Genomic DNA, 10,236 nt, shown 5'->3' on the forward strand with positions numbered 1-10,236 from the left:
ATTCTTCACACTCAGCTGAGGCTAATGCTATTCGACCTGTCAATCAAGCCATTAAGTTTAATTTGGCCCATTTATCCACGCCTGGGCTCCCGACTGAGGCACTCTGCCTTAGCATGCAGAATGAGGCGAGAGAGCCCGCGGGGCTACACGGGACCGTAATGTTCTTCAGAGGCTAGACTAATGGCCTTCTGCAATGTTGACTGATGGCTGCTCGTCAGCGATCCGGCCCTCGCGCTGGCGGAGACGCGACCGGCAGCGCTCCCCTCCTGTGATAATGCTATCAGTTTAATCTAAATCCTCTCTCAAGAGTACAACACCCATACACTACACGTAAGCTGTGGCTGTGAGCCACGCGCCTGCTTAAACAGTGGAAGTGCTGGAATTAGCAGGCTGTTAGAGGAGCCGGATGGCACAATTAAATAGTCTCTCGCAGAGCCGAGGCTTCACAAGCTATCACTGAGCCTGAGCGGAGAAATGAAGCTGGGAGGCTCCAGCCAGCGAGCAGCACGTCTCAATCTGAGTAAATGAGCCATTGATTTGAAATAGATGCGAACTGATTGCAAAAAGAAAACCCGAATTTAAAAAAAAAAAAAAAAAAAAAAAAAGATATTGGAAAAAACAAGAAGGTATATATTCTGAGCTTTGAGCTGTCACACAAACTTTGCAGATGTTCTTGTTTAAACTGGTCAACAGGCAGCACAGAGATGTAGTGATTAGGGAAGGTCCAAGTTCAATCTCCCATAATGGCAAGTGTCTTTCCTGTTGAAGAGCCCCGAGGCTGTCTGGCAGGGAGTGCAGCTCTGTAGCTCTCTGGCTGACCTTTCACTAGAAGGGGGCAGTGAAAAGACTCGTGTGTCCTCAGGGGATTAATATATTGTTGTCGGAGAACAATGTCAGCGCCTTGCAGGCACAAGTCCCGGCCAACAGAGTCCAATCTGAAACTATGTTTAAAGTCCCATTACTATTAGAGCAAGTTTTGGAATAGCACTAGTGTGGCCAGTAGAAAAGGTCAACAAGAGTATTTACTTTGGGCGAATAATATTAACTAACAATGCATGATCGGCCTCTCAACTTTTGCAACTTCATGCCACCTTCTGGTAGCCTTCAGTCACTACTTTGATGGTTAATTAATTGCTTGAACAATTTAAATAATTCCCATTTCTAAACGTGAGAAATGTAATATATATATCCAACTACAAGGGGGAAAACTTTTTATTAAAATGGCTGTCTTTGTTAATGATAAGCATAACAGAGCAGGGTGTCTACAGGTATCAGACACTTTAATTTAATGCTTTTTAAAACCTTTTCTTAACCAAACTTGGCGGATTATTCGGACAAATCTCATTCTCATTCAAGCACTGCGGGTAAGTATAATGCAGATGTAGGTTTTATGTGGGAATATGGTTATTAGAGTGAGTTCATCTACATTTCGCCGACAGGTAAGTGCACGTAAAAAGGAAAAAGAGAATATTGGCTCACAGTCTTGGAACATCATGAATGTGGACTTTACTGCAGAAGAGTCTGACTCATTTAGATAGAAAGAAATAAAAAAAGTTTTGGGCAATTAAGAGCTCACAAATTCAAGACTATTCAATCACTTTTAAAGCATGATATTTGTAAAATGTAATTCAAGACATTGTAAGACATTTAGGGGATGAGCAAAAGGGTAAAAGGGTTTTTTGGTTTTCCCTCAATCAAATCGAGGGTGTAATGACAAAGGGCATCGTACACTGTACAGATTATAAAGCCCTCTGAGGCAATGCGTGGTTTGCAATTTTGGGCTATTCAAATTGCAAATCACACTTATTCAATAATTGACTTGACTTTTGTTTTTGATGTTTTTGTAAATAATTTATCTGTTCGCTGGAGAGTTAGATAAGAAAAGAACAAGTGTAAATTCATGTAACTGTTTTTAAAAAAGGCAGCTAAATAATAGATGGATCCCAGCAACAAAACTCAGTTTAACTTCATGGCAGAATGACTTGAACTCACCAGCCTCTCCCTCTTGCTCTGTAGAAGGACTCAGCTTCGACCACCATGGCTTAAACTTCAGCAGCCCCATTATCTCATCGTCCTCGAAGAAATCTGCCCTGCAGAGACATATTAATGTTAGCAGAAAGCAGACGGCAAAGAAACATTTGTGGGAGTCTGAGGGTTTCAACTTTGATAAACTCACAGGTAATGGTCAGGAGAAAAAGCAGACGCCTCTGCGTCCAGCCGTGCCTTCCTCCTCTCTGCTGCCGTCGTTCCCTCTGGGTTCTTGACATCAGTCACATCGCTCAGTTCCTCCTGTCAGTGCAGTCCCAACATATCAGATCTCTCCCTGTCATCTTAACTTTACTTGTTTCATTCAAAAAGTTCCACTCAGCAACTCTATCTGATTCCATTAATAAAAGATGAGAGGCTTTCACAGATGAGGAAGTAATCAGTATCTGTAATCTCACCTGTAATCTTGCAAACACTCCAGACCTCTGATTGCCGAAGCCGTACGTCTGCAGCGCTCTCAGTTCCTCCTCGGAGCACTCCTTGTACACCTCCTGCTCAACCTGCCAGTCAAATTCCTCCTCGTCCTCCTCTTCATCATCTCCCATGCTTTCACTGCATCCTGTTGAAACATTAACAAGTTATGGTTAGCTGCATTAACACTGCACCACTTTGTCATATTTTCCCCATCTGCATACTCTAAATGACTGATTTTCAGTAGAAGAACAAGTTCAGCTGCTGTATATATTTGACTTACCTGTGCTCAGGTCCTCTACCAGTGGTTTTGCTGAGCGGGAGCCTTTTGGGGCGAGGAGACTTGTCAGCATCTGAAGTCCCTCAAAGTGCTCTCCGGTTGTTTCCTTAGGGACCCGGATAGTGAAGAGACCTACAGCAAGACAGGACACGAAGGAAGGGATGTTATTATGTCATCAGTTACCTAATACGCTGTGTGTTTCTACTGCATGAAACAATTATCTACTTGAGTGAGCGACACAAACGCGACCACATTAATGTTAATGACAGACGAATGCTTCATTCATCAACTGTCATGTTACAGCACAAATGATTTGGTGATTCCAGGGACTCTCATGAGAGGATTTTTTTTTCACTTTAAGTTTTATTAATTTAAACTGCCAATGGACAACTTGTTACTAATGGCTGAAAAAGAAAGGCACCACCCACATAAGTTCTCTTTAAACCTCCTTTTCATTATGCTAATCCGTCCGCCACCGGGCTTGACTGTTCCCGAAAAAAGAAAAAGGAAAAAAGACGAATTACGCCAATAAGGAAGCGCGCCTGACATTGCTCAACAAAAGCAGGATGAGGCATTGCTCTCCTCGGTTCCAGTCCCCGGGTAATGATGAAACAACTGGAATAACAGCAAAAGACAGTACCCTGTTGACTGAGGAAGCACAGAAGGTGAAGAGGAAAAGTGATAATGAGGTAAAACAAGAGTGAACGGAGAGGCATTCCCCCGATGGAGAGCACTCTGGTGTTGTGTAAAAGTCTGTTCCCTAGCTGATATGTTTCTTCTTACCACTGAGACTTGAGACTGTTCAAAACCTTTCCACTAGATCAGTGAGAAGCAAAACCTGCTTTCTTTTCTATACATCTAAGTGTTTTACTCTGTCTTTTCATCACACTGATATCAGGGTTTCCAAGGTTTGGTTTTGCTTTGGACAGTAGCCACTATGCTAACGGTGTCTTTGCGATGGCGGCGCCATCACTAGTACCACAGGGAAACACTTGAAGGGAGGAATTAAGTTAGTTTTGAGATCTTATACAAGGCTATTCATTAAATTCTAGGCAGACAACTGGCAATTAACTTACATGTGGAGATATGCGAATCTGGCAAAACTGTTTATTCTTTCCGCATTTTCAGCCATACCTGTGATGTTAAAAGATCGATCTTCACACACGGTGGTCCCACCTGTCTGACGTTTCTGCTGTGGTTATTTCATGTGCTGTGCTGCTTTGTTAGCATCTTTAATATCATTACAACGCTCTGAGTAACGGCTGGTTTTTGACAAACTCAAGATGTCATTTCAGGTAAATTATGTCTCCAACCCAACACTAAAGTTTTAATGACATATGAGTCCATCGAACACGCGTTATAAATGATACACTTTGAAATGACATCATGAAAAGAGGAAATTGAATCATATGTAAGCTGGTACATGAGGGAAGAGTTTTTTCAATCAAAGAGAGACTGAATAGATGCTTAGAAACTGGCATGTGATATTTTACTGAAGTCAGCAACTAATCATAGACTGCTAAAGAAATAAATAAAAGTTTCGATTGATTGCTTTTTTATCTAGGCTTTAATGTGAAAGGAAAATCTCTTTAGAACATGTACTTTTTTTGCATATGCTATAAAAAGTCAACAGGCAATACATAACTGATGAATGAGCCTGATTTGGCCACACAACAGACATAATCTAATGGCTGCCCAAAGACCTCATAAAATTTCAATGGACCCAAGTGTTCGAGCTTAGATGTGCTTTACGAGGGAAGCTGACTAATTGCTCGAGCTGCGGAATGGAGAGCCTGGAAGAGGGATCTTAATGATTGCTCATTATAAGTCTAAACAAGGACACTCATTAGTGGAGCTTTATTAGCAGATGTTTCAGGCTTATTTGGACACAGCGTGTTAACTGGTGCCACGCTGACAGACGGGCAACGAGGTGTCAGAGTCCATAAGGCAGACGCCTCCATAAAGACAACTTCATTAAAACTGATTATGTGCAACAGAAAGTCAAAGACAGATCACATCGACACGGAGTAGTGTATAGACACGAGTCGACGGCACCAACATAGTCATTAAATGTTTCATCTGCTTGTTATATTTAAAGAACATCTTATACGAGCTCCTCCCTGTCACTGTCACTGTCACTGTGGAAGAGATATCACAGGCAGCCTGCAGGCTGTAATCATTATGACATTACAGATGGTTCCAGTGGCCCTTTAAATGGGATGAAATCAGGAGGATCGTTTACCTTGGCTGATTGACTGAAGAACAAATTAAAGACGCCCTGGGGATCAATCACTGACTGCAGCTAGAGCCATGTCACTCAGTGCCTTGTAAGAGCGAGACTGCTCACCAATATCATGCAGTGCAAGATCGTGCAAGTTTTTTTTAATAAGGATCACATTCAAAACGGGTTATCGCTTTATCGCCGCCGACTGTTTAGTAGATTAGAAATATGCCATATGACGTCCCCAGTTCAATTTCAGCCAAGGACTGTTGTGTCATACGCTTCTCTTTCTCTCCTTTTACTTCCTGTCTTTATCATCACTGTAAAAATGCCAATAAAGTTACACTGCTTTTTACAGCCCTGGTTCAGCATACAGATGACTGGGAGGTCTGGTGTGAGTCCATGGTTGAGTGTTTGTGTGAAAGAAATATAGCTCAATAGGTTGAGATAGATTTTGCACGACTACAGCAGGATGCTGGAAAACAGCTTTTCCCCTGCTGAAAGAAAGGTCAGCACATTCTGAAAAAACACCGCTGCAAAAACAACAGTTGTAAGAAGTTAAAAACAGATTGTGGAGAAAAACGCTTCCACTTGTTTTCAAGTCATGGTGTCAACAAAAACACAACAGAAATCAAACTAATGGGAGACTTCTGATCCCCTAAAGGAACCACTAGTTGTTTTTTCCTCTTGCCTCTCAGTGATATTTTATATCGCAGAGGGTGACAGAGATCCAGTCAGAACATAGTTTTGGACAACAGCAGAAACTTTATATTGACCCGAGAACTTAACTGTGTCGTTTTTTCACATTAATAAAAATAGGCTGAGTTTAGAAAAGGTGTATGGAGAGCTGCTTGCCCCTCCAGTCGGTGTGGATGCCATGATTTATATTGCTACCTATAAACCTCAATGCTACATAAACTGGCCTCAGTTTAATGCAACAGCTGTCTGAACTTTTATTGTCATCACACAACTGACAGGGAGCTGGGTAATATATCCATATCATAGTTATCATGACATGAGACCATACTGTACTTTGTTTTAGATCTTGAATATCTTTATGTCCTGATATGGCATAACTGTTGCTCCTCCCTAATTTTAAAGGATGCGTTACAGTGAAATGATGTAATTTTTCTTCTACTACTTACCTTTACCCACTTAGAGATCATATTGACAATACAGATGAGTATTTATATTGATGATGCAGTATTTAGTCATAAACACTGTGATATGACCTACCTTTATCAATGTCAAATTTGGCCTTTTCTCTCCCATCCTCCACTATTCTTCCAGGAAGAGACAATCTGAAATCAAGATGGTTACAGTGACTAAAAGCAGACACAAACACCACAGCTTTTCTATTGATATCAGAGACATATGCCATGATAAAATAAACTGTCAAAAATTCAAGCCTAAAACAGATGGTGCCACTTGAAAAGCAGGCTTTGGGAGTTATGGATTACATGGGTTGGTGTTGCGTATTTACGTAACTGTAATCTGTTACAGTTACAGAAAAAAAAAAAAAAACGTATAATCAGATTACCAATACATTTCGTAAAAATGGGGATTATTACAGGATTCCAATTTTCAACAAGGCCGCCAACTCTTACGCGTTGACCATGGGGACTTAATCCCTCAATCCCATGCCACAGGTTCATTTTATAACCGATAACAGCACAAAAACATGATGCAGACAATGCACAGATAGTCGAGAGTGAGCAGCTGCTGTGGCAGCAGCTTCTCTCCCACTCCTCTGCACCACAACGCTATCACATCTGAATTTTGGCTCTACTTTGTCTTTAAAGCAAAAAACATCACAATACAGTGCAAATAATGTATATCCTCTTGTCTTTATTTGAATATTTGGTATATTTAGGTGAAGTCATCCAAAAACAAGGGAAAGTAATCAATTACATTACACTTTCATAATGTTATACTCAGATTAGGTTACTGACTGGACAGGTAATTGGTAACTATTATTAAAGTATGCCCTCCCAACCCAGTTGATAAACCCATAAATTAACTGCTTTCTTCGCCCCCTCTTGCATCCGAGCTACCTCAGAGGTCGCATCAGTTTGTGCGTGTTGGTCAACTCACCTGAGAAAATAGGGCTTGGCGTAGAACTTGAAATCTGTGCCATCAATGTAAAGGTCAAACTCCGATGTCCTGGTGTAGGGCACGCGGATGTTGAGGATCAGGTACTCAGGATCTTGGCTCAGGTCAAACGCAGGAGTGATCATCGTGAATACTGTTGTAACACAGACCTGTAGCATCAGTGACAGGAAGGATCTCTAGCTCCCGTTACAATGTATAGGACTGCACTTCACAGCAGTCTGCCAGGCTGGAGGAATGAATGACGGCCCTGCTGACTACAGCATGCCACCTTGTGGTTGACTCAATTAAATGTTGTTAGTGGCTCACATCACCACGAGCAGCAGCCCACGTGTTTCTCACTGCTGGTGAGAACTGTCAACAAGGCTGTGAACAACACAGCGGCTTGTTTCCTACTGAGGCAAATTACCAATTGTGTATTCAATTTGACTGAATATTAGCTTGTAACCCGTTCCCTCTGTTCTCGCTTGTTTCTAACGATCTTCAAACCAATCGGCATCTGAAAATCTGGATATTTAAGAAGGTCTTGCTTTTTGACTGACGTGCGTATGTTCTGAGACATTTCGCACCCGTTAAACAAGTGTCCAATTATGTTCGGCATAACCCTCGTCTGCCAAAAATCTTTTTTTAAAGTTATTTGGTAACGTTCACTTGTAATAATAACCGTCTGTATGAGCCAAGCAAGTTGGGGAGTTAACACACATTCAGATGTTGCAGGTGTGATTCAGTTTAAATTTCAGTTTTTCATTAACCTACATGTATTCCGAATTCCACCAGAGACTCTAAACACCAAAATAAATGAAGTTGTGATGTATGAGGAGTCTGTAATTGTCGGTGAGCTGTATGTCACACTGATTTGACAGGTTTTCATAGGGAGTTTCGTCTCATGGTTAGCTCGCTACTAGCTTGTAAACTAAGCTAACACATGATTGGTCTCCTCGTGTTTCGGCTAATAGCACAGCACTGCTAGCAGACAGATAACGCTACCGGTACTTAACAGTACTTTTATACCCGTGGAAATGGACCGTTTCAGTTACTTCAGTGACAGTCGCTAAAACACAGCTCATTCAACAAACAGTTAGAGCACACACACTCACCAGAGGAGCAAGGAGTTATCCCAACAAGCTTCACTGGCAGCTCCTGGATGTAGCGTCCATGTTTTACCGTAATACCAGATGTAAACACGCAGTACAAATGTTCTTTGAAAGTTCACACTTTATTTCTCACAAGAAAGATGACTTTGTGGACATTATAAAAGAAAATGTTTTACAGTCAATGCACATACATCAAGATTTGTCAATAAAGCAATACGATTATATATATATATATATATATATATATATATATATATATATATATATAATCGTATTGCTTTATTGACAAATCTTGATGTATGTGCATTGACTATATATATATATATATATATATGTTTTTGTGTAGTTTGGCAGAGCTGAAGTGGCACGCATTTGTTTCCAAAGTGAGGTTCTCGAGGAGCTGTCAGGTGGACAAGCCTCTTCAGTTAAGTTAAAGGAGTTAATGCATTGATAAACGGTTTAAATGACTGAAAAATAAAACAATGACAATTAAGGAGAGCCATACCAGCTGTGGTTGGAATGTCACTGCATATTTATTCAATTACAGCACACATAACAGACAAACAGCATTGTAGTTTCACTCTGCTGAAAGTTGTAGTTGTGGGTCACTAAAATTTGATCGATTGATTAATCATTTACAAACAAAACCTAATATGAGTTTTTAAAATATGAAGCAATATTGTAGCTTAAACAACCTAACAATATGCTTACAAGTACTTAAAATTAACCTCAAGCTTTTGAAATGTTGCTTAACCAGTAACACCACTGTAATATTTCTGATAATACCGCCATAGTCCACTCTGCCACATGATAAGCGGGCTACTTTAATTTAATTAGTAAGAGTTTGAATGCAGGACCCTGAATTTTACTGCCTTATATACATGGAACAGGCCTCTCATTCCTCAGAAGTCCCTAAATCAAAGCATCCATGTGAAGTTATTGTTAGGATTCCTAATTGGTAAAACAAGAACAAAACTTTCAGGCAAGCTTTTATCACCTCAAGTTTAATGTAGGCGCATACAAAAACTATACTGCACAGATGATGGGAAGGGTCATTAAGGCGTATATGACCAGGGGGCCATCATTTCCAGCCCAGATCATAATCCGTCCACACACTGTTTTATTGCTACTCCTTCTTCAAGTAAAAGATTTGAATATTCTTTCACTACTGATTATGCAATGGATTTATCCAAGAGGCAAGAGTGTCAGTTTATGGCATACCTAAGTTAGTCTATAAAGACATCTTCTTCTGCAGACATTATATGATGTGTGAATCCATATTGTGCGGTGAGAATTAGGATGAACAACTGTTAGATTACAGTCAGTTACAAAGATTAATAAGATTATAATGATTTCTTTATGAATGAAAACTGATTTTCCAGTCCAGTGAGTACTTAAGTACAATTTTGCGTTTTTTTGCTTCTTTATACTTCCACTACATTTTGGAGGCAAATATCGTATTTTTTTATCTACTACATTCATTTGATCATTTTAGTTACGCGTTACTTTGCAGATTACATGCTGCATCAAAGCCAAAAAAGCACACGTTTGAATAAATCAATTTATTCTTTAGGTAAATTACTTTCAATGTGATGATTAATGCTGAATATCTGATTATCGGCAGGGCCTGTTATTGGTCAACCCTCAGTATATGCCAACGGTAAATGTAAGTATACTTGTATATGTAAATCCATTAAAAAAATAATTATAATAACTCTTTATACTTAAAAATTTACTTCTAGATACTTTAAGACTTTTATTCAAGTAGCTACTCACATGGGTGATTCAATTAACTTCAAAATACTTCATCTTTTGTACTTTTGTACACAGACTCCCTTCATAATGACTCACTTTTATCAAAATATTATTTTAGCACAGTTTCCTCACTTTTACTTGTGCTAGTATGTCTTACGGGTACTTTTAACAACACTCCTAAAAGTGTTCCATTAAAGCATAAATAAATAATTCATAGTGCACATTTATACCACCGTTACCACGGCCACCCTTACAGGGTTATTACAATGTAATGGCGCGTTAATACTGTCATCATTACGGTAATGCGCGAGAAGCCACGC

General features: G+C 39.9%; 1 protein-coding gene across 2 annotated transcripts in view; it reads right to left on the minus strand.

Moving 5' to 3' along the window:
- Positions 1–8,236, minus strand: part of shq1 (SHQ1, H/ACA ribonucleoprotein assembly factor) — a 41,026-nt gene extending 32,790 nt beyond the window's left edge. The window contains exons 1-7 of one of the 2 annotated variants that reach the window (XM_030421572.1): positions 8,165–8,236; positions 7,053–7,203; positions 6,195–6,259; positions 2,741–2,869; positions 2,445–2,605; positions 2,177–2,289; positions 1,993–2,090 (exon numbers count right to left, since the gene is read on the minus strand). In XM_030421572.1, the coding sequence (XP_030277432.1) occupies positions 1,993–2,090; positions 2,177–2,289; positions 2,445–2,605; positions 2,741–2,869; positions 6,195–6,259; positions 7,053–7,195 (709 nt within the window). In that variant the 5' untranslated portion in view covers positions 7,196–7,203; positions 8,165–8,236. Of the gene's footprint in view, positions 1–1,992; positions 2,091–2,176; positions 2,290–2,444; positions 2,606–2,740; positions 2,870–6,194; positions 6,260–7,052; positions 7,220–8,164 lie in introns of both variants that reach the window. The other variant, XM_030421573.1, reaches the window with a different exon arrangement.
- Between the last annotated feature and the right edge of the window lie 2,000 nt (positions 8,237–10,236).

This window comes from Sparus aurata, chromosome 6 (genome assembly GCF_900880675.1).
Source record: "Sparus aurata chromosome 6, fSpaAur1.1, whole genome shotgun sequence".
Classification (NCBI taxonomy): Eukaryota; Metazoa; Chordata; class Actinopteri; order Spariformes; family Sparidae; genus Sparus; species Sparus aurata.